We start from the raw sequence: 23,995 nt of genomic DNA, 5'->3' as shown, positions 1-23,995 counted from the left end.
GCCAGACAGAGCCAAGGAGCTGGAGAGGAACCCCAAAGCCCAGAACCCAGAACAGTCACACCTGCCAACAATGAGTAGTCTGCTCAGCTCTGCCTGTCCCCTACAGGAGCCACAGCAAAGGCCTGGCTTGGCTCACTCTCACTCTGTCCTGGATTCCCAGCCACCCCACCCCACCCACCCACCCGTGGCATGCAGTGACCACTTCTTGGTTCTGGCAGCTGTGTGAACCTCATGATTCCACACCCAGCCCTCATGGCTCCATAACCCCATCCTCCAGGGCAGGACCTGGCTGTGACCTGGCTAGCGATGAGGACAAGTATAGAGATGGAGGTCATGAACATCCTGAGGCTGACTGAGAGAAAGAGGAGACCTCAGCATCCTTGGAAGCTGGCTGCCGTGATACTAACCCTAGGTCTCTCAAGACTCATTTTTAGAATCCGGTTATGATGGGGACACACCACAGCTGCCATTTCTGGGGCTCAGAGGGAAAAGCAAACACAGCAAAATTTCGGGAAGCGCCGGCAGTTTCCACATGGTTTATTTCGTCTTGGCGTAGGTGGCAAACATAAAGGATTTACAGTATTTATGCCTAGGATAAAACTCAAGCGTTAGCACAGTCACTATATACCCAGTAACAGCTGGCCTGGCTGTCCCTTAAACATGTGCAGATCTTGACTAAATGGCAGCATGTGCGAACTAGTTAGTAGGTACTGGTCAGAGCTTTACCAAGCATGGTGGGGGGCCGGGGTGGTGGTGGCCGCAGTCTCACGTTAGAATACACCTAGACTTTTTCTTCAACCCACACCGGTCCACCAAGCCACGTGAAGCGGCTGCCGGGACCAGTTTCCTGCCAGGTTCTTCAGCGTCTCCCAGCACAGCCCTCTTCACGGATGTGGACAGAGCATAAACGGCATGGCAGCTTGGATAAAGGCAGACGCAGCTAGAGAGCTGGCACAGTTCCACTTTTAGCGTGGGTCATTACTTCCCGGTGACTAAAATCACAGAAGAAACGGGGACATTGGACATTTTTGAGAATCAAAAAATGAAAACTGACTGTAAGCTAGAGAAGGCATCTGAACTAACACAACACCAGAAAGCGCTTTGGCCCCCGTCGGCCACTAAGACACTCCGGATGGTCACGCCCTGACTCACCTTGACTTCATCAGACCCTCGGAGGCATTCAGCTTCAACCCTGGAGAAAGTCTGCTAACAGCTGGTGCAGGCACCACTGGGATCACTAGAGATCACTGTTCATTGTGTTTTGTTTTGTTTTGTTTTGTTTTTTTCCCGACATAGCAAAACCAATACAGGTAAGAAGTTATAAACAGCCAGCAAAATTTCCACAATATTCATTTTCATAGAGTAAAAGAAACTCCTGCCATCCTATCCTTAGAAACCGAATCACCACATTCCAAGTCCACGAAGCTGCCAAGAGTCTGTGCTAGAGGTGGGGCTTGACCCATGCCAAAGTACAAAACAGAAAGAAAACCAAGAAACATTAGCTCGTTGCCTAGGATCCCAAATGAACCCTGGCAATACAAATGTAATTACCCATCAACCAAACAAAAGGTCAATCCTTTCTGTGTGTTAATCATTTTCCTCTTGACGCAGCACTGTTCTCTAGAACACTCGGGATGTCGGTGTGCAAGGGTTAATGTCCTGAGATTGTAAAACGGGTGTCACAAATGCCTTATTTGACTCTTAACTGATAGCCTTATCTGTGCTCACACCAACCATCCTTCTAGGTGGAGTTAGATGCAGAGTGTGACCGGCCTGTAGAACACAAAAGGACCTACCCTGGTTCACACACCGGAGGCACATCCCAGAGATGCCTGCTCCCCTTACTACCAAACCAGATACCTTATAGAGTTCATGTCTGTTTGTGGGGGTGGGGGTGGGGGGGCACAAAGGTCAGTGTTTACTGACAAGCTCTAGAATCACCTGGAAGATGGGCCTCTAAGCATGCCTGCTGGGAGTTACCTTGATTGCATTAATTGAAATGGAGAGAGCTGCTCACTATGGGTCACACTGTTTCCTGACTGGGTCCTGGGAATGTTTACATGGAGAAAGGGAGCTGGGCGGTAAAGGGCATTCAACGCTGTCCCTTGACTGCAGATCAATATAACCTGCTCCCTCAAGGTCCTGCCCCGTGACTTCCACAGCATGAGGGACTGTAACCTGAACTCTGAGCTCAGAATAAGCTCTCTCTCTCCTTTAAGTTGCTTATGTCAACATGAAATGACTCTAAGACAGATGGGTAGTAGGTCTTCCCAGTCCCAAGAACAAAATGCATGGTTGCTAAGACGTGCCAGGGCCTGTAGTACGTTTTCATATGGGGTCACTATTTAAAAACAGGATATAAAATATATGTTCCCTAAAAATGGGTTGTTGGCCACACATCTATTTGTGATTAATGAACTAATTTTCCTTTCACGGCTCACAAATTAATACATATACCCTTTTGACTTCCTTGGGTTTTGTTTGTGTTCTGTGGGGCACAATAGCATGCCAGTCCTCACAGGAAGACTCCCCTGTCTGGTGTACATCTGTCCTCTCCGGGGACATGTCACTCAAGAGGCCAGATTTCAAAAGTGAACGTCAGAGGAATGACTTCCGAGGAAAAAGCTACTTAACAGTATTTAGTAAGTTTGGTACTTAAGGAATGGAAAATAGGGACCAGTTTCATACAAAAGTACTAGCAACAGAAACAGAACTCCAGAGCGATGTATCTCTCTAAACATCACTTCACTTTGCTCATCTGCAGACCTTTCTCCAGGACACCTTTAAGACAGACCAATAAAACCAGGCCATAAGAAATCTGTTTTTCTTTCCTAAGATGATTAACCAAGTTGCTAAGACATTTTCTTGGTTTATGAGTAATCACGAGCAAGCACAAAGCGACTGGAACACACAAACAGAATCTGTAAACTCCATTCCCCTGGGTCATACAGAATAACCACGCGGATTGTTTCTAAACACACTTCACGGTGACCTTTCAGAGCAGACTCTTAAAGTCTGACCTATTTCCCAGCTAACCACCGACTTCTATGGAGATGACATGGTGTATGTGGAGCTTCCTCTATGTATGTTCTAGAAACTCTCAACGTGTAGGGACCCTGTTGTAATAAAACAATGGGCTAGATGTGGAATCTGAACCAGTTATTTTGGGGGCATGCATTTTTGTCCCTAACGTCTTAATAAATAGGAAGCCTTGCCCATATATACTCAAAATATCCGACATCCTAACACACGAGAGAAATGATGTGGTTTTGGTCCTTGCAACCTTCTCTGAGTATGAGTCTCCTTTCAACTCTATGAGGGTATTTTGGAAGTTAGATAAATGTCACTTACTTGCTAAACTACATTCAAAACACATGTATTTCTCCTTGTCCTACTCCTTAGCATATCACTCTCCTACACTTTCTTGGGAGATGGTTCTCAGTTCATCCCCCTCATCAGCATCACAGAAGACATGGTCAAAACATAACCAAGCGGAGAGTTCAAACCGTGCAACCATCAACACATGACTCTAACTTGTTTCAGTGGGGAAAGCTTGCCCTAGTTCATTCTAAAACGGGGAAGTGGGGGAGCATGCAGAGCCTGGCATCCTAGGGTCCTTCCAGTAAGAAGACTCCCTTGCTGGCCATGCTTTCCCATTTAGCATGCTGCCGGATAGCATGTCCTCACCAAAGACTTCAAATCTAAGCAAAGATAAATGACCACTCTCGCTAATAACATCCTCTACACAGTTGCCTCAAAGCATGCCTCCGCTCCAAAACACAGGCCTGGTTGTATGTCTGTGGTTGGACACAGTATGTTTGCAATTAGAAACCATGTTGGTCAACAAAGATTCACCCTCAGTACTTGACGCATTACTCTTTCAAGTTACACCTCACACTGTGAACTTTGCAGGTCGTGTAGATCTTAGAAGTTATGGTTTTAAATCTCAGTGTGGGATGCAACCACCCCCCCCCCCGCAGTTGCATTGATGCCTGGCCTGCTCTAGGACCCCGTTCAGGCTTGAGAACCTTGCAGTCACCGGTAAGGAAGGAAGGGACTGGGCAGGCTCCTCATCACACCTTATGTCCACCCTTGCATCTGGCTTCATCCGTGGCCTCTACCCTTAGGCATCGGTTTACCTGCATCTTCCCGAACTTTATGCCATCAACCTCACTAACCAAGTGAAGCAACAGGAGAATCCAGCGCTGCAAAGCGGGGCTTAAAACAGCATTGCAAAAAAAGTCTTCAGACCCAGCCAGCCAAGCTTCTACTCGCAAAGCTGTGGCATGATGCACTGTGGCCAGCAGCCTGCCCTATCGATAGCTTCCCTCCTTTCCTGCGCCCTCTTTGCCCTCCCTCCCCACTGGGGGGGGGGGCTAGCCCACTTGCACAGACACAACCCCCAGCTGCTGGACGGTGGAGCTGCCCAGCTGATCCTGTCCTACGCGGCACCCTGCTCCCCGCGGTCCGGTTTCTCAGGCAGGTTGAGCACAAATGGAAACAGTACGCCCCGGACATCCAGAGAGGATCCTAGGGGTTCGGGCTCAAAGCTGCCACCAGGTCCCATTTCGCCGCCAGCCTCAGTATCCTGAGAAGGCACGTAGCGCCAGGTCCCCGCGCGGCTCACACAGTAGATGGTACCGTCCAGGGCGACGCAGCGGAAGGGCTGCAGGCCCGATGGGGCGCCCGGGGGCCGCAGGTGCACAGCACACTGGCTCCATTGCTTGGCCAGGCAATGGTAGCGGAAGACGCTGACCCCGCCACCTGGACCCGCCGCAGCCTGAGCGTCACCGCGGCTCCCGCACAGGTCAAAGCGATAAAGGAAGCCGTCGAGGGCCACCATGTCAGCAGAGCGCTCTCGGCTGCTGCTGCATGGGCACTCCTGCCACTCATCGCGCCGGGGATCGTACTTGAGCAGGCGGTAGAACAGCGAGCCCCCGGACACGTAGATCTCGCCGTTGCAGGTTGCAGCCTCGTGGGCCACTGCGAAGGCGCCCCGGGGCAGAGGGGCTACCGCGGTCCAGCGGTCCGCTCGCGGGTCATAACGCTCCACGCTGAGCAGGCACTCGCCGCCCACGGCGTACAGGTGGCCGTCCAGGGCCAGCAGCTGCACCTGCGAGCGCGCCTGCCGCAGTGGCCGCACGGTACTCCAGGAGTCGGTGGCCGGGTTGTAGCAAAACACCTGGTCCGACGGGCGCGCGCGGCCATCGGGACCCGCGGGAGCCACACCGCCCGCCACGAAGAGGTAGTTGAAGAGCACGCAGAGGCCGCAACCACGCGCTGGTGCGCCCTCGGGCAGCCGCGTCAGCTCGCGCCACTCCCCGGCCTCCGCCTGGTAGCAATAAACGGCCGCGTCCCCGCGCGACTCCGCGTCCCCGGACGGGCTCTGCGGACGGCTGCCCGCGCGCTCCCCGGTGGGTCCGAGCGCGGCAGCCAGCAGGCTGGCGCGGCCCGACCCCAGGCGGCGCCGCAGCAGCAGATCGCGCTCGGCACCGGACAGGCGCCCGAAGACGGCGGGCTCGCGCAGCACCTCCAGGTAGTGGTCGCTCATGAAGCGGTAGGCGGCGTCGCGCAGCTCGCTCAGCCGCTGCCGCTTGCCTGCGCTCAGCACCTCGTAGCAATTGTCCAGGCTCAAATGCGGCGCCATGGCATCGGTGGCGCGCTGCGCAGCGCCGGGCAGCTGGAGGCGGCGCGCGCCGGCCACCACCTCGGCCACGTTGTCGGGCCGCACGCCCGCCATGCACCCGCTGTACGCGTCGGCCAGCAGCAGCCGCAGGGCCGTGAAGCTCACGCCTTGCACCCGCAGCACGTCCCGTGACGCGCGCGCGCGGAAGTAGTCGCTGCGCGCCGCCAGCACCGCCTTATGCGCCCGCAGCCGGCGACCCGCCACCTCGATGACCAGGTCGGGTTCTCCGTGCGCGGACCCGACCCCGGGCGGCACCGGCACCGGCTCCCCGAGCTCGTCTAGAGACTCCGCAGGACGCGCGTCCTCGTGGCGGGAAGGGGGCTCCTCCGGCGACGCGGGCTCTTCCGGGCGCGCGCACTCCTCCGGGGACTCCGGGGACGCGGCGCTGCTGACTTCCCACTGCGTCTCCACCACGCGCAAGTCGCTGCGATGAGGAGGAGGAGGCGAGGCAGAGGCGCCCTCCGCGGCAGAGGCGCGAGACTGCGGCGGGGAGTCGTCCCCGGAGCTGAAACACAGCGAGGTGCTGAGACTGCAGGGTGTCTGCGCCGGGGACGCAGCGCCCTCCTCCTCCTCGGCTGGCAGCGGCAGGCTGTCCTCTCTCGGAGTCCCGGGCTCCGTCCCCGGGTAGAGGACGAAAGACGCCACAGAGTTCTCCATGAGTGGTTTGGGTTGTGTGCGGTCTCTACCAGCTCAGGCGTCACACATGCCTGGTGGAGGCTGAGCGATCGTTGCCCTGGGGTCTTTGGCAGCACACCCTTTCCTTGGCACCAGATCAGATTTCACATATGTCCACCACCCCACCCCCCTGTTCACGCCACTCCCACCTTGCCCTTCCCACTCTCCTCTCCTGCGAGGAGGACGCGCCCAACTCCCACTGAACTTTTGAACCGCGGGATCCTCCGCTCTGGCTCTATCCGTCGGGGTGGAGGTGAACCAACCAGCTTGGTGCCAGGGAAGTTCTGCTGCAGTTTGCACGTCCGACGACAACCAACCCTGAGCTGCGGCTCTCTTGTACGGCCCCTCTGGAGAACCGAGGTTAAATGAGTCTGGTCCGCCAAGGCATGCCCTTCATTTGACTCTGTGTGAACCCACTCTGTCACCTTGCCTCACAACGCTGTGGCCCCAGGACCAGCAAATCCTCTCTTAAGGGGCTGTGACCACAATGAAATCCTTGGCTTCAGTTCTGTTTGAGCCTCCAGCTAGCTGTGCAGCCCCGAGTTCAGCTAAGGTGTGTCTCTCTGAGTCCTGGGTGGCAGCTCTGCACCCACGCTGTCCACTTAGGGAACCACTCCACCTATGGGTGGGTGTCTGGAACGGCAGTTCCTGTGTCACCCAGGCCTTCTTCCTTTGCCATCTGGAGCCTGCCTCTGCTGCTTCCTTTGTGGGGTGTCAGGGGCCCACATCGCTCTCCATATTCTTGCTCCTGTTCACAGAAGGAAAGTGGGAAGATTTGAGTTTCATCGCTGAGTGAAATGGTTTTACCCCAGACCCTCCATCAGCAGCAGTTAGTAGTCTCTGGTCTGGTGGCCAAACGTCTGATTAGCACTGGAGTTTGGTGGAGAGGAAATACATAATTACTCAGCTCCCACCCCCCACCCCCATCCCACCCACCCCACTCCCTCCACCCCCGGCACAAGACTAAGAGCCCAGTTCAGGCAACAGGTGTCACCAAAAGAGGCTCTGACCATGGTAAAGTAAACCCAACACGTGGCTAGTTCCATTAAGTTGGACATCGCCAGCCATCAACATCAAGTTTAAACCCAGTAGAAGCACCTTCAGAAGCAAGACCGTGTGTCGAGGAAGCTCAGTGTGGCTACAAAACCTCATTAACTTAATGTGTTGGCAGTCTCCCTTGGCTTTTCTGGACAACCACCTTACTCAATTACAACAAATATGCATCAAATATTTGAAATCGTCCTCAGTCAAGGATCCGATCCTGGGGCTCCACCTGCCACCTGTGGTCATGATTGGAATCGGGTCTCTTCCCACATGAAGCGGGTAAAGGAGAAAGCAAGGCAAAGCTGCAGAGGTATGGGAGGGGGTCAGGACCCTGCAGAATCCTAGGCAGAGTCCTCCTGCTCTGGCAGCCACTGGTGAAGGATTCCCTGCCTTGCTGGAGGGGACTTGGGGGGCAGGACAGTGTGCCCAGTTGTCTTCTAGCCTTCAGAAGAATAGGAACGAGAACATCGGAGACAGCTCAAGAGCTGGTACTAATGTAGAGAACGCACTTGCCTCCCCAAGACAAGAAGTAACATTCAGGTACTTTCCTTGCACATCACGTGACCTGCTACACACACACACACACACACACACACACACACACACACACACACACACTATTATGTAAGTGCTGCTAGAGCTTGAGTGTGAACTTGTCCCTCACAGGCTTATGTTTGAGTGCGTGTTTCCCAGCTGCTCTTGGGAGGGGGACTGTTGGAGGGGGCTGTGGATGCCTGAAGTAACAAGCATACCCAACCTTTCGACATTGCAACAGGATGTTGTCATCGACAGCGCTCCTGCCTGGAGACCTGTGCCGTCAATTTAACCCCTCCCCAAAACCAATCCCCTCATGTTTTAAGTTATAAATTTGATTTTAGGCCACAGTCATGGCTATCCTAGATATATGTGCGTTTAGGAGCTGTGACTGTGGCTTGAGGGTTCTAGACCATTATCTCTTTCCCACCTACTTTTCTGCTTTCTGATCTGCTAAGACATAACAAACCCTCGGCAGGCTCTCACCATCACAGAGGAAGCCCCGGCTGTCATACTTACCCCAGGGTAGTGGACTATAAACCTTTAAGTAGGAAGCCCCCAAATCCTTCACCTCTCAAGTTGTTGGCCAGGTGTTTTGTCATAAGGATGAAGAGAAAAACACAGAAGAATGTAGTGTACAGCACTCCCGCCCACACCGGTTCTTTAAGCCACTTTGCCACTGACGAGTTTATTATGGAACTGGGAGACATTCCGTTCCCCCCATGCGAGAACTGTTTCATTTGGCATGTTCACTCTGCCCATGGCACTGCAGGAAGATCCTCAGGAAGGGTGATGCTAGAGAAGTCTGGGGACCTGAAGCCTTGCTCGCCAGGCACATGGGTCAGGAGACTCCAAGGAGGATGGGTACAGGACATGACGTCCGCTGGTTGACCTATGACCACCCCCAACGAAGCCTCCATCCAGCTCTCCGTCAGTCCAGGCATCAGAAGGACTTGTTGGTCCCCAGCAATGAGGATGTGAGGATGACTGCAAACACCAGAGAGACGGGTACCCCAGCACCCCACGGGCTGTAGAGCTTTTCCTCCGGGCTTAGCCACTGAGGGAAACTGAAGTCAGAAGCAGGACACGCTTTGAGTCTCGTGTGGAAATGTCTGGAAACCTTGCTGCATCAGACAGAAACTGAGCTGGCTTTCCTGGTTGGCCCATTCTTCACACTGCCTCCACGAGGGACAGCAGACTGTCACCTTTAGAATGTCTTCTGACTTGGGAAGTGGTTTCAGAACTACCTGGTTCCCTGGTTTCACAGCCTGGGAGAAGAACCAAGCAACAGAAGACTCTAAAAGGGCAGCTTGGGATTGGCCATTTAAAGGTCCTAAATCCTGAAAGAACGTGCAGTAAGTGAGCATTTTACTGTGCCCATAACTAACAGAGTCTCCATGCTGAAGCTATGCTAAGGCAGTGGTGTGGTCTGGCCCACACCTGGGGGGCCTGTCTCTGTTCAGGAGACCTGGGATGGAGCTGCCTCTAGCTCCTAGTCACTCAGGAAAAAGGAAACTCAGCTACCTCCAAAAGCATGCCTGCTGCGTTCTTAAGCCTATATCGCCCTTACTCCCAACACACATGACCCCCACATGACTTTTGGAAGCTTACTTCCAGAGTATGGCTTTAACGGTGTCCCACTGAATTCCTCGATGTCCCATGCTACCCTCAGCACAGACGGCAGGATGAGTTGGCGGAGTCCTGTGGTCTGAGCATGGCATGGAGCACACAGCTCATGTAGCCTCACTCTGCTCCCTCCTCCAGCAAGAGCTCTGCTGTCACCCTGTGACAGTCAGTAGCACCCCACCCCACCCCTGCAGCAAAACCCGTCAACCACACCTCTGTGAAGCTGGTGCTGAACAGGTTCTGAGCAATCTGACAATCAATGCTGCCCCGCATTAAAGCCAGGGTCACACTTCAGAAATCTGGTTACCTGAACTGGGAGCTCAGGCTGGCTGCACAGCTCCCCAGCTCAAAAAAGAGATGCAGGTATCGAACTTCCCCATAGGAGCAAGACGGAGGGGTCCTTTGCCTTTGGGAGGTGGCGTTAAAGGAGACTGGGTCTTATCACCCATTACCGCAGCTTAACCTGAAAACAGCACAGCGCAGCCCGCCCATTTCCACACACAAGCCCTCACTAACAAAATGGGATGGCTTCCTGGACAGCCTGTTGGTGGGAATGAATGCCTGAGCTTTCTGACTCTGGTGTGAACACACTCCCCTCCTGCGCATGTTTGTGTACAGCAGTCTTCAGGGAGGCAGTGTTAGTTGTACAATTGAAACAGCCACGTTCGTAAGTTAGAGGCTTAACTGTAAACCACGCCAGCTTTAAGAAGTTACTGAAGTTTAAGCAAATAGAATACAGAAAGGCTCCACCTGCTGTGGTTCTGCTAAGACCATTCTCATGGAATTCCAAACCAAAACGGAGGGAGGTTTGCAAATGGAAATTTCCCTGCTCTGTGGTCAGCTCTCGGCGAGAATTCCTCGGAGGCTCCTGCAGAGCGCTGTCACCGTTCTGGTGCAGTCATGGAAGGCCTCACTGCCTGCTCCAGACCTTAGGACAAGACTCTCCTCAGGGAGGCTGTTTGTCCAGAATACTGCTGGGAAGGAGTGTGCCAGGGCAGAGGAGGGGAATGAGAGGCAAAGTCTCCTTCTGAACTAGTCAGGAAATCATACACCACAGCAGGCTTTTAAATACAATTTACATAGCATTTCCTCTGTAAGAATATGACCTTCTTAGACCTTAAAAATATCTAAACAATATTAAGTTTCTGTTTACCATTTATATGAATAAAAACATAAGATTGTATGTGGCTTCCCACTGTGGACACTGGGCTATATGGTTATCAGTTTATTCAAAATTAAGTGCCATGCTTTGCTATCTATAATGCCAGTTGTTAGAATCCTTCAGGTCATTACAGCCAGCTCACTTTGTTTGTTGATGGACTTACAAACCTGAGGCAAACTTCAATGATTATGTAGTACTTATAAGACAGACCTCCTCCCTGTCTCTCCCACATCATGTCTGTGTCTCCCACACCTACAGGACCACAGGGTCTCTGGGAAAGGTGTCTTTGCTGTCTACCTGATTCATAGTCAAGTACCAATAAACTACAACCGGGATCCCTGTGCCAGTAGATGAGGCACAGGGCAATGTGTTTCCTCTTAACACTCATCTCTCTCCCCACCCATCAGACCCTTCCCTGCTAGAGCAGCTCATGAGATAGTGTGTGCCCACCATCTCAGGATGGTAGCCATGCAGAGATGTGATGTGTATGTCAGAGAAGGCAGCTTTGTCTAGGAATCTCCATTCTCCTGTGAGCCAAAATTCTTATTCCTTAAGCTCATACTCCATGGTATCTTTTATTCTTTAAGTTCATGTTCCTCCAATCACTGCTGGAATTGAGGGAAAACTTGCCCTGGCTGGTGTGTGTGTGTGTGTGTGTGTGTGTGTGTGTGTGTGTGTGTGTGTAAATCTCAACACATAAGTTAAAAAAAAAAAAAAAGTCTAAGAAATGAAAATCACAGAAGAGAGAACAATGGACTGGGTCAGGTCCCAGACCTTCATCTGGCTTGCAGGATTCTGAGGTCTGTAAGCTGCATCCCACCTGGACACATCTGGACATGCTCCCACAGCTGTGGCCACCATCACAGCCATGCATAAGAGCAGCAGAGCAGCTACCCTCGTCTGGATTTAAGACACACACACAAAAAAAGTGTTCTGTGCTCAGAAATATTAGGTGCACAGTCTCAAAAGACCAAACGAAGCCCAGCAGTGGCCACACTATTGCCCTTGCACAGTCCACAGGTGGCCTTGGAGAGGAGAGCTGAGGCATTTGGCATTCCTAGTCCTTAAGTTAGCAAGCCCATGTGAGCTAACAGGACTGAGTCACTGGTCAAGGTGTTTAAAGGTTTACACTCAGTCACATACTCTAGCCCCCAGGGTTTTACCCTATGTGCACTGTGATGCTAGGGTCAGGCCACACTGCATATAGAGAGGAGGCTGGATTCCTTCCCCTGGGATCCCTGACCATCACCAGATGAGAGCTATTTAGGGAGATCTGAAGTATCATGTAGAGCGATTAAATTTTTACTAATCCAGTTGGACACTGGGTCATGAAATCATAGATGTTAACAGTCCGTTTCCTCCACCCAGTTGTGGATGTTTTTATATCCAACTATTCTGAAACACACACAGGAATTGATTAGTTTCACATCATACAGGATGCATCTTTTCTTTGATGTGATGAGATGCCTAGAGTACCACACTTGAAAGTGGATGGGGATAAAGACCTGCCCAAGGATGGGAGCATTCGAACCAGGTGTGTAGAGCAACCCCATCCACCCCATCTCTGGTACAAGGCAGACAAACTCATGGGATCAGACTTGGATGTACTGACAGAAAAGGGTTGAAATTAAATGTTTGTCCACTCAAAGCATCCAAGGGTCAGATGACTCAAGCTGTGCCCCTGACTTCTGTGAGGACATATGCCCAGACACAAATGGAATATTATGAAATCACAAGTGTCTGCCCCTCCTGGTGACTCAAGTGAAATTAGAGACTTGGAGAAATAGAAAGCATGAACACCCACAATCACCGAGACCTGGGGAGAAAAGGTATACAAACTGTAAGTCTATCTTACATTTATAGCTATAACATCCAGTTCCTAGCACTGCCTGAATCAGCCTGATTATGGAATCTTCTGTGAGTCCGAAGTCCAAATCGAACATTTCACCTGCGACAGGTGCCAGTGTCAGAAACGGCAGACCATCGAGACCAATGAATCTGCAGCTTTCTCAACCATCCACTTAGGTTCTGACTGATCCCCCAGAGCTGGAAAATACTTACAGGTAGTCATTAAGAGAGACACACGGAGCACCTACCATGTGCTGGGCACACAGGGCTGGGTACCTGGATGAGGCAAGACATCAGTTAATCCTCACCCTCTGGAGCTGTATCAGGAGACAAACTAAGCTGGCACATCTTCAAATGGAATCATACGCCAGCTAAGAGTGGACACAAGACCTAGTACTGTGGTGATATTGTGTTCCCGAAAATATTGTGCACCCTAATAAACTTATCTGGGGTCAGAGAACAGAACAAGCCAGTAGATACAGAGGCCAGGAAATGGTGGCACACACACCTTTAATCCTAGCATTCCAGAAGCAGAGATCTGCCTGGATCTCTGTGAGTTTAAAGCCACACTGGAAACAGCCAGGCATGGTGACACAAGCCTTTAATCCCAGGAAGTGACAGCAGGAAGCAGAAAGGTATATAAGGTGTGAGGACCAGGAACTAGAGCTGGTTAAGCTTTCAGGCTTTCAAGAAGCAGTTCAGTTGAGATCCATTTGGATGAGGACACAGATGCTTCCAGTCTGAGGAAACGGGATCAGCTGAGGAACTGGTGAGGTAAGGAAGCTGTGGCTTGTTCTGCTTCTCTGATCTTCCAACATTCACCCCAATACCTGGCTCCGGGTTTGATTTTATTACTAAGACCTTTTAAGATTCGTGCTACATAGCACGTCATAATAAGATCTAACTTCCAGGGCAAGTGATGCTCCCTGAGAATATGAAATGTCTGCTGAAGCCAGCGGGAGACTCCAGGGGTAAGGCCTGTAGGAGTGAGTCTGTGGAACTGACTTCCACAGGAGAGTGGCCAATGGACTGTAAGAAACCTCAGGAGCCAGGGGGGCAGCAAGATCTTGGGTGGCCACAGAGTTTTGTCACCTTGGTCACAAAGAGGACTATGAGTGGCTTTTAAAGATTTAAACCGAGCAGTGATGTGCAGGTGGAACCTGACTAGTCTGTCCTTTCAGATATGAACAAAAGATAAAAGATTTTGATTCTTAACTTACAGTACTGCTAACTTTACCTTAAAATCAATGAGCTAAAATCTGCACGGGCCAATCCAAGTGAATCCCACAAACACGATTCCGACTTTATGAAGATCTAGCAGATGTTTCCCTATAATGCCATTGATAGGCTTTTTAAAATACACACACACGCTGCCTGTCTTTTATAAAGTGGAAAACACAGGAAGGGAGGTGAGTCGGGTCTTTGTGCAGCATGTACTTATGAAGTATGGGGGCATTTCCTCCTGCTCCCCGCTGCTGGGCTTCTCAGGATGGGTGAACATCAAAGGCTCAACAACAACACGTTCAGTCTCAGGAACGAACGGGAGGGGCCTCCTTTCTGTTTCTTTGATATTTTGTGTCTGTTCAAAGTCTTTTCGTTCATAATTTGTTATTCTGAATGCTCCAGTGGCAGGCTTTTCAGTGAAGGGAGCCGGCCTACACTAAACGCAGGGTGCAAAATCCCAGACAAAATAAGATTGACACCAGGCAGCGGGGCATGACGGGGGTAAGTGACTTGGGCGGTTGCTCACGTTCTAGGCAAATGAAACAGAGGAAATCAAAATGAACACTCACATGGGGGTAAGCTCTAAAGTTCTAGGCTCTTGGGTTTATTAAGCTAAAGCTTGGACAAGATCACATGGTGGTAGGTCCCACCTGCATCTTCTAGTCAGCACAGGAGATGACAAGGCCCGGACAAACTTAAACCCGGCAGGAGCCCCCAGCCAGCCTCCAGCTTCCACGCTCTCCTCACCCACTGTGCCTGCATCATGAAAAACTGTCTGCTCCGTTCTCAAACAGAGGATATTATTGAACTGGAACTTCCTGCTCAGCCTCAACAGCAAGTGTTAACTGCTTCGGGTCCAGAGAGAAAACGGGATTCTTTTCATCACAGTGGTCGTGTCCAAACTTCCTGTTTGGATGTCAGGAAGAAGAGGCTGGGAACCGATGATGCTGAGAACAGGAAGACCGGGGTGGGCCCCCCCCCGAGGCTGGTCACGTGACCATCTCCACTAACTAGGTTAACTGGACGTGCAGCAGGGCAGAGATGAGCAGGGTTCTTTTCACTGACAGTTTAACCACTGCTGTGGAAGTGGGCATCAGAACCTGTGGTCTGATGGGTAAGAGCAAGAAGACCACTTCCTGTCCCCAGGTTCCGAGAGGTGGAGACACCTGCGGATGCAAAATCTGCCTACAATTAGGCCCTGAGATGAGCTTGGAACCGTGCATTCCAGACACGTTCACCACCATCACACCGACTTCTCAATGGTTGCTGACACACTCATCTTTATTTCATTTTTTCCCAACACGCAGGTTTGAAGGTAGCCTCTGTAGAACATTCAGGATGAAAGGACCTCAAAGTCGGCACAAGACACCCCAAGACCAAGTTCTCAGCACAAAGGAGATTTATTTGCCCCAGAGGGCAGGGAATAAAAGACAGAGACGGGAGATAGAGGACGAGAGAAAAGAAAAAAGGAGTAAGAGATTGGGGTGGGGAGACATCTGCCCTGGAGAGACAAGGACCACTCCGCTACTATAGAGGAGACAGACGTGGCCCATAGGAAACGTCTACATGTGGTTTATGAAGGAAAAGGGGGGAACCCCATGTTAGGATGAGGTTTAACTTTAATTGGGCATGTTAATGAGGGTGGTCAAAAGGGGGCTTTTGGTTGCTGGACTTCAATACTTCGATAGCTGGACCTTGGTAGTCAGCCTCAGGAGGAGGAAGTGGCCAAATAAGGGAACAGCCCGTGGGGGCCAGCTTTAGGACCGGAATCTAAAGGCTAACGAAGGTTGAGGGAATGGCAGAGAAGGGGAAGGCAAAAGCTGTCCGCGCCATGTGCTGCCGTGCTCGGGCCTGCTAGAGTCTTTCTCGGGGACTCCCGCTTGGACCAGTACTTGGCAAGACATCCTGACCACCTCGAACAGGATGCAGCATCTTGTGTGACTGGCGAGGCCTCTCCCCACACTCTAGTGCTGAAATCCTCTGGGAGCAGGAAACGTTCCAAGTGTCCAAGTGTCCTGACGAGGGAAGGAGTGGCTGTAATCCGACCTCAGCACGGGTCCCAGGGGACTCTGAAATTAGGGTTATCTCCCTTTGGGGCCAAAGGTCACATGGGTGGTCCAATACCCTTCTAGCTTCTGTGGGTAGCCTTCCTATAGATATCAGCACCTTCCCTGTAAGGGGGTCTCGGGAGAGTGGACCAGCCACTTAGACTGGCCTTTGCAACAGGAGTCTTACAAAGGCACTTTTCGTTTTATACAGGAGCTTTCCTCAGTCCTGAGAACATATTCTAGACACTCCTAAGAATTCTTTCTTTATCATTCTTTATCAGTTATTCATTCTTTATCAGTTAGCAGCAGAGAAGGCAGGCAGACAGACACTGTGTTGAAAGGAGCAGGCTAAGTCTTAAGAGGCCAGAGTTCCAGGTGTCCCTCTCCTTGGAGAGGGGAGGACACAGAAATTAACCAAGGCAAGCAGGGGTCTCAGGCAGGTTTCTGCTAGCTCTGGGCACCCACGGCCTCCAAGCCAAACAGACCCCGCCATGCTGGCTACATGCTCCATCAACCTTCCAAACAAATGACACCTGGCTCCAAGAACAAGTGAGTTTGGCAACTTAACACTGCCCTGTCTGATAAACTGATCTCGGCTTTATTATTGTTGTTGCTATTTGTGCTGGCTAGTTGTATGTCAGCTTGACACATGCTACAGTGATCTGAGAGGAGGGAGTCTCAACTGAGATGTACAGCAAGCCTCTACAGCATTTTCTTAATTAATCATTGGTGGGAGGGGCCCCAGCCCTGGCCTGGTGGTCCTAGATTCTATAAGAACACAGACTGAGCAAGCCCTGGGAAGTAAGTCAGCAAACAGCACCCCTTCATGGCCTCTGTCTCAGCTCCTGCCTCCAGGTTCCTGCCCTGCTTGAGTTCCTGTCCTGAATTCCTTCAGTGATGAAGAGTGATATGGAAGTGTAAGCCAAATAACCCCTTTCCTCCCCAAGTTGCTTTAGGTCATGGTGCTTCATCACAGCAACAGTGACTCCGATTAAGACTCTAACCTTCTAATTACCATCGTCACATGTGCTCCGGCAGCACAGAGCGCCTTTGTCTGGCCACCAAGGTTCTGATTTAGCTGGTTTCATTGGACACAAGCACAACCGCCCTCGATCCCTCAGGCTCCTTTCACACAGTAGATCTCTCTGCCACCTCACTTCGTGCAGTTTAACCTTAGACGTGAAGCCCGCCTCTCACAGGCAGCATTAGTTGACTCTTCTCTGGGAAATAGCTGCAATGTGCTTTGGGGGGAATTGAACCCGTGTTACCCCTGAGGTAAGTACTGGCAGGTAAGGCTCACTCCTGCCTTTCCTCCAGTCTTTTGTTTGTTTTGTGGACCAAGCTGCTTTACCCTTCTCTGTTAGACTCCCATATTAGCAAGTCTACTGCAGGTGTCGGCTCTGTGTTTCCTGTGATGATACCTCACTGAGCCCCCCCCCCAAAAAAAAAAGTTAAGGAAGAGAACCATGGGGCTCTGTGGTTCCTTCTCGGCAGAGCACAGCACTTTTGGGAACTGTCGGCATTTTATTCACAGCAGCCTTGCGGAAGTCTGAGTAAAGGAAACACTTTGTGCGGATGGGGTGTGCAGATGCAGCTTCTATCCAGCAGCCTGGGTCCCCAGAGAGCCCTGGAAACTAGAGACAACTGGAAATTGGATGGGGTGAGATGTGGCCAGCTCCAGCTAAAGGGAACAGATGCAGTACAGGATGAAACAGCATCCTAGGCTCTGGAGGCACTGCGGGGGCAGGACACAGGCAGAGAAAGTCTCTTAGCTGCAAAGAGCAGACATTGCCAAGGAGAAGGAAGAGCTTTGGAGAGCCAGAACTCAGCTACTGCTAGCTTGTACCTGGCTGTCTTGGGATAGCTGTGGGCCACTGGCCTACCAGCCTCTCAGATCCCCCTTCTCACCAAGAGATGAGAAAATGGTTAGTTTTATCATCCACGTAGGTGTACCACACTATCCAGATGTTTGGTCCAACACCAGTCTATATGTCACCTGGAACACCTTTTAGACAAAGTCAGCAGACTGGGTAAAGCCAGATGTCCTCCATTCTCTGAGTAGGCCTTACCTGGTCAGTCCAGAGCTTAGAGAAAGAGATGGAGGTGCCTGAGGAAAGAGAATTCACCCTCCAGGCTCATGTTGCACCATCAGCTCTTCCTGCTGTGATTGTGATCATTTTCTGTGATTGTAACTGAACACCCGAGACTGGGAAACTTATAAAAACAAAGAAAGTTACGTATCTCTGAGGATCGGGAAGTCCACGGACACAGCTCTGGCCGTCTACACGGCTTCTGGCACAGACAGGCCTGACCAAAAGCAGAGGGTAAGTGATGCCTCCAGAAAAGGCAAAAGGTGAGGGCCGGACTCACAATGAACCAAGCACTACGAGAGCTTGCACAGGGCAGCGTCAACCTCCAAATGACCAAGTACGTGTGTCGTCAGGAACCAAGCCTCCCACGCAAGCCTTTCAGGGGACACTTCATACCCAAACCATAACTGGGACCGAGCTTCACTGTGAGTCAGTCGTGTGAGAAGAAACCACAATTATTGCTCAAGACCCAGGGCTGTGCCTGCTGGGCTGCCCCCACCAGTGGGGGCTGGGTTGTGCTGATTCTTCATTGTCCATTTGACTGGAACTGGAACCATCTAGAAGACGCCTCTGAAGAGAAGACCGGCCCTGAAAGTGGGCTGAATAAAGAGGAAAAAGGAAGCCCATCCATCCTCCCTGCTCCCTGACTGCCACCTCATGTTCTCGCCACCGGGCCTTCCCTGCCATGTGGTCCCTGTATCAGATCATGAGCCAGAACAAGTCCCTTTCCCCTTAATTTCTTGTTATTTTGTCACAGCACCCGTCACACACACACACACACACACACACACACACACGCCTGCACACTCACATCCCATGGCTGTTTGCGGAACACTAACAAGATCGACAGTGACCCTGTGCTGCCCATTGTGGTACCTGTGGGTGCAGGACGAGCATCATCCCTCTTTGGTACATAGGCCTTCCAATGGGTAGCAAGGGCTCAAGGCAGCTCCTTCACCCGGTAACATGACTTAAAAACCCTGACCCCACGAGAATGTAAGGTATTGAGACTTTTGACCCTCATCTCATGGGGCACAAAGAGGGCAGGGGGGGGTAGTGTTAAATGCAGCAGTTGGAGGTCTGGCTGTGACAAGTGATGCTTTCCAAGGACACCTCTTAGATGGGACTTCTTCAGTGCTCTCCCTGGGTAGGAGATGACACAGTTCCCTGAGTGGTGGAGTTTCTCTTCCTTCAATCGGCAGGTTGTGACTGTGATGAAAACAACACTATGTGACTCAAGGCTCGGGAAAAGTGGTCCAGCTTCTATGGGGCTCTTTCTTAGGACATGCTCCCTACAGCCCATGATCCACGGGGGAGCCAGTTGACACACAGGTAACTCAGAGGTCCAGCTGCCTCTGCCCAGCCGTGCCAGAAGAGAACAGCAGCTTTCCGTGACTCAAGCCCTGGCTGCAGGCTGCCACATCTGGCACTGATTGGCAGACATACCACCTCGGAGACTGCAGGATGGCAAGCAAAATGAATGGATGCTATTGTCTAAGCCATCAAGTTTTCTCAGAGAACCTGAACAGGAGTCTTGATGCTTGAACTGAGGACTACACTCTGTGGTGTTGGGAAGCAAGTGAAGGGCCAGTCTCAGAAGATGAGCATTCCAAATAGTGGTGCTGACCGTTGCATCCAAAAGCAGATGTCCACATCACCAGCAAAAGCAGAAGATGGATGTGGCTCAGAGATCCCAAACACAGTGAAGGCAGACACCAAAGCTGTATGGCTCTAAGGGTTCTTAGCCAAAACAATAACCCCAAACACTCCTACAAGGCCTTTTATGTATGCAACATCTTACCCACACCCGACAACTTCAGGATTTCCCTTTGACTCAGGATCTCCATTCTGTAAAACTGAGCCACATGCAAATCCATCCGACCCTCCAGTATCGCTTCATTGATGGATGTGAACTGAGGTTACAGACAGACTTTCCAAGGGCTCCTCTCTGGCCTTGCCTAGCGGTCTGTCTCACACTACAGGGCCTTTGCACATGAAGTCCCTGCTGAGGCACCATGCCAATCCCCTGGCCACACCAGGAGCCTTCATTATGTATGTTTACGGGATGTACACACCCCCTTCAGAGCTTTCACACAAGTACTGAAAGGGCATGCTTCATACCTTTCACTGTTTCGAGTCTAAGATGCACAGGCAGGGAGATGAGGCCATGTTGCACAGAATGATGTACCTGGCTCCTAGGATTATACCATACAGCAGACATCTGTGAACACTACTGAAAAAAAAGAGTGTTCAGCCATTTGAACGGCACTCAGGACTTGAAGCAGCTTCGGTTTCCAAGGCGATATTTAATTATGATACGACATCTAGCGGGAGCCAGAATGTTCCCCAAACATAAACTCCTAGAAGTTTGCATTCGATTCTAAAAGTTGTTGGCTGTAAATACTCTACAAACCGTGTTGGTACTGACACTCTCAGTGTATAACCGGAGAGAAAAGCTAAAACTCAAGGCCATCGGTGAGCTAATAACCCATGGCTTCCAGAACAGGGCAGACATCCCTGGACTAAGGGGACTCACCGGAGGCTGGGCTGGTTTCCACTGGAGGCAGCCTGTCCTGCTCCATGCAGTCCCCATACCCAGCTGACACAGTCTGTTCTGACCATAGCCGAGATGCAGGGCGGTCCAGAGAATCATTGCCACTGCCTAAGTGGATCCAGATCTGCACCAAGCTGTTATTACACAGTAATCTATGCTGTTGGTGTTTAGGAAACATCTGAAATATGAGCTTCGGTGGAGGGCTTGCAAAGGGAGAGCTGCTTGGCTCAGAAAGCGTACTGCAAGGAGAGAGACGCTGTCCCGTCTCTTTGTTCATGCTGTGTGACCCGTACTGGAACATGCGCCATCTGAGACCACCGACAGCGGGGAACAAAGTGGTGATGTGATCTCAAACCACAGATCTTAGACCCTTCCATCCTCTCGGGGCGTAGTGGCCCCCAAGATGGCGTTGCGGGGAAAGAAAGAGGCGCATTTAATGCTTTCTCCCTCCTCGGCTAAGCCAGAGATGACCGTAGGTACTGTAAGCAAAATATTTCCAGCATTTCCCCCTCTGTATTTTTTCTAATGACAGGATGAGCCATTTCTCGTTGTAGCTGACAGTGAAAAGCTGTCACCGAGCCTTAGCTGAGTTATACCAGAAGGGAGCGTTGGAGCACCTAAGTGAATCAGCGCGGGGCGGGACCCTGGTTTCTCCCAGCAACTCTGGTACCCGGGAAAGCTCCTTTCTGCCTGGCAAGAAAGACTTGAGGGCGGCGGGGGGGGGGGGGTGTTTCTAATAATAGGAACCGCTCAGGATGAAAGGCTTAAGAGCGCCATTGACAGCCACGGGGTTACTAATTAGAGACTGAGTAACTGCGATTCAGTGGGAAGTGGTGGGGTGCTGGGAACCCACGGAGAACCAAGGAACTTCAAGATAAGCTCCCGAGTGGGTTGAGTGGAAGTAAAAGTGCTCACCAGGATGACGTGCTTTTTCCTGTCTCCGGAATAGACACTAGCGGCGGCGGCGGCGGGGGAGGGGGCGGGGGAGGGAGGTTAGTACTTTAGGAAAGCTAAATAGTGTTGGAGAGAAAACCTTCCTGTCTAACGCTACAGGTGCAGCGGGCCAACGGAGAGGAACTAACTCTGCAGGATCTGCCCCACCGCCCCGGAGGGGCTGTCCCCGCGGCGCAGCGGGGCTGGCAGGGTTCCGGGAAGGCTGGCTGGCTCCATTGCCAGCCTCTTCGCCTGGCTGAAGGCGAGCGGCCGCACGGTCCTAATTTAAATGCAGCGCGCTTTCCTCCTTCCGTCCCCTCCCCACCGAGCTGTCAGGCACGTACCCGCGCAGGCCACCGGGCATCCCCGACCCGCCATCTGGCTCCACGAGCCGAGGCTCACCGGAACGAAAAGTATGGTTGTGCCATGGCCCCCCCACACACCCCCGCAGACTAAGCGTGCCGAATGGGAATAGACAGCATAAGGCCCTCGGTCCAGGCGCACCAAACCATGTCCACATTTCGAGCTAGTGCCGCGTCCCTGGGCCCCCCAGGGAAGAACCCTGCGCCGCAGGCGGCAGAAAGGAGCGGCCAGACCCAGGCCTGGGAGGGACCCGCGCGGGCGACTCACTGTCGCCTGCCGCCCTCCCACGCCCCGCCCGGTGCTTACCTTGGAGGAACCCGGCCCCCCGCCAGTCCCCACCTCCCGCCAAGAGCAGCGCCCCTGCCTTCCATCCCGGGGTCCCTCCATCCTCCCAGCATCCCGCAGGCCGCGCCCGGCCCCCCTACCTCAACGCTGGTGGCTCGCCGCTCTCCCTCCACCCCTGCGCCCACCCGAGCCCAGGACACGCAGGCTGGCCGGGGTGGTGGTGGGGTGTCTCAGGCGCGCATGCGCGTGCGAACATTCGCGCGCACCTGTACGAGCGCCGGCAGGGTGGATGCGGAGCGGGGGAGCGCAGGCGAACCCCCCACGCACCTGTGAGAGCGAGCGCCGCGATCCTGCGCGCCTTCCCACCGCCGGGAGCGCGCCGGGCTCCTCCGCTCCGGCGCCAACCTCCCCGGGTTGGCAGCGGCCGCTCTCCCGTGCGTGCGCCCCGCGCTTGGAGGGAGCGCGAGCTGGGCGGCCGCCCACGGCCCCGGCGCGCGTGCACCCCGCGGCCCGCGCGCCGCCTCCGGGACGGGGATCCACCCGCGGGGGCTGCGGCTGAGCTTGCCCTCCCAGGGCCTAGTGCGCGCTGTGCCCCGCGCCCGCCGGCCCGCCGCTCCTGCGCCTCCGCACTTAACCCTTTGCACCCCGGGTGAGCAATGGCCTGCAGCTCGCCCCGGGCAGCCGCCAGCCTTGACTACTGCTCCACCGCACACAGGGCGCCTCAAGTAACGAAACGCAGCCACATCCGGCGTGCATGACCTGTTGAGCCCCCCTCGAACCCGAAAAGCACCCGGAATAGGTGTCAGCGGCGCGCACGGTCCCACCTAGGGCGCTCTTGGCTGTTGGACCTCCAGCACCACATCCTGGCCCCGCTGAGCATCTGTAAGAGACGATACCACGCGTAATAATTAAAAACCCATTGCCTACATCCTGATGGTGTTTGGAATCTTTAAAAAGTCCGGCAGAGTGAAGCGTGCCAACCAGTGGACGTTTCCTGGTGTCTAGACAAGGCCTTCCCCTCCTTACGTGGACAGCCTGGGGTGACACCAGGGTTGTGTGAGCGAGACAAGTAGTCAAATCAGGGTTGGGCCCCGGGTAAATGTTACTTTTAAAAGCTTTATGCAAATTACCCATGGCTAGATTTCAGAGCACAGAGGACTTGGACATTTGCTTTCTTCTTCTCGGCTTTGATATGCTTGGCCAATTTACACCATCGGCCCTTCTGAGTTCAACACCAAAGCTGTAAAAACCCTTCTTGTTCTGTAGCCAGACATCAATCTGGGCAGAAAGCTGCAAACTGCTGGAATTAAACCTTCCATTTTCTGTTGGTTGTAATATAAATAGGCAATCTTGAGGCTGAGACCATTTTCATTATTAATTTCAGTTTTTCCTTAAACATGTGAGAGACTCTTGAGGTCTCTTTAGCACGTTTCCATTTACACGTAGGTGGAGAAAAGGCAGAAGGTCGACCAGGAAACAGCCTCTTGGCTTCCTCTACACCACCAGCCCCCAGCATCCCTGCTCTGGATGCTGAGAGGATTGCTATTGTCTTTCTCCCTCTTTTCATGCTCCTACATAGGCTCATATGGAACTTGCATCCCTTCCCTCCCACTCCCCCCCCCCGAGATTTTTACAAAGAACTTCCAACTAATCACCACACCTCTGCAAATTTCACTGAAACTGGAGTCTATAAATATCTAACTGGGGAAGCACATGGGGGTAAGCCCCATGACTCTCCTGCTGTAGACCCTGGGAAGGTAGTTTGAGTTACTTCATCCAGTTCTTCAACTCTTTCAGAAAATGTTCATGGATGTTACCCCCACATTGGAAGTTCTTTGTGCCTCTGAGGTCCTGAAACTGACCTGGATTGTGGTCCTGCTGGGAGTAATAGTAATAGTGTATGCCATTAAATCCTCCTGCCTC

The 23,995-nt window shown here is 52.4% G+C and overlaps 1 protein-coding gene across 3 annotated transcripts; it reads right to left on the bottom strand.

The window, feature by feature from the left end:
- Positions 1-506: 506 nt before the first annotated feature.
- Positions 507-23,158, bottom strand: Kbtbd11 (kelch repeat and BTB domain containing 11). 3 transcript variants are annotated; one of them, XM_028859822.2, is made up of 2 exons: positions 22,897-23,158; positions 507-7,109 (listed from the first exon to the last, which is right to left on the bottom strand). In XM_028859822.2, exon 2 carries the CDS (start codon positions 6,341-6,343, stop codon positions 4,442-4,444), a length of 1,902 nt encoding a protein of 633 aa, XP_028715655.1. In that variant the 5' UTR covers positions 6,344-7,109; positions 22,897-23,158; the 3' UTR covers positions 507-4,441. The 3 variants fall into 3 exon arrangements, with proteins under 3 accessions (XP_028715655.1, XP_028715653.1, XP_028715652.1); XM_028859820.2 differs by lacking the exon at positions 22,897-23,158 and adding an exon at positions 22,400-22,879; XM_028859819.2 differs by lacking the exon at positions 22,897-23,158 and adding an exon at positions 22,213-22,392.
- Positions 23,159-23,995: the final 837 nt, after the last annotated feature.

This window comes from Peromyscus leucopus, chromosome 17 (assembly GCF_004664715.2).
Source record: "Peromyscus leucopus breed LL Stock chromosome 17, UCI_PerLeu_2.1, whole genome shotgun sequence".
NCBI classification, from domain to species: domain Eukaryota; kingdom Metazoa; phylum Chordata; class Mammalia; order Rodentia; family Cricetidae; genus Peromyscus; species Peromyscus leucopus.
This window is presented reverse-complemented; position numbering and strand designations above follow the sequence as displayed.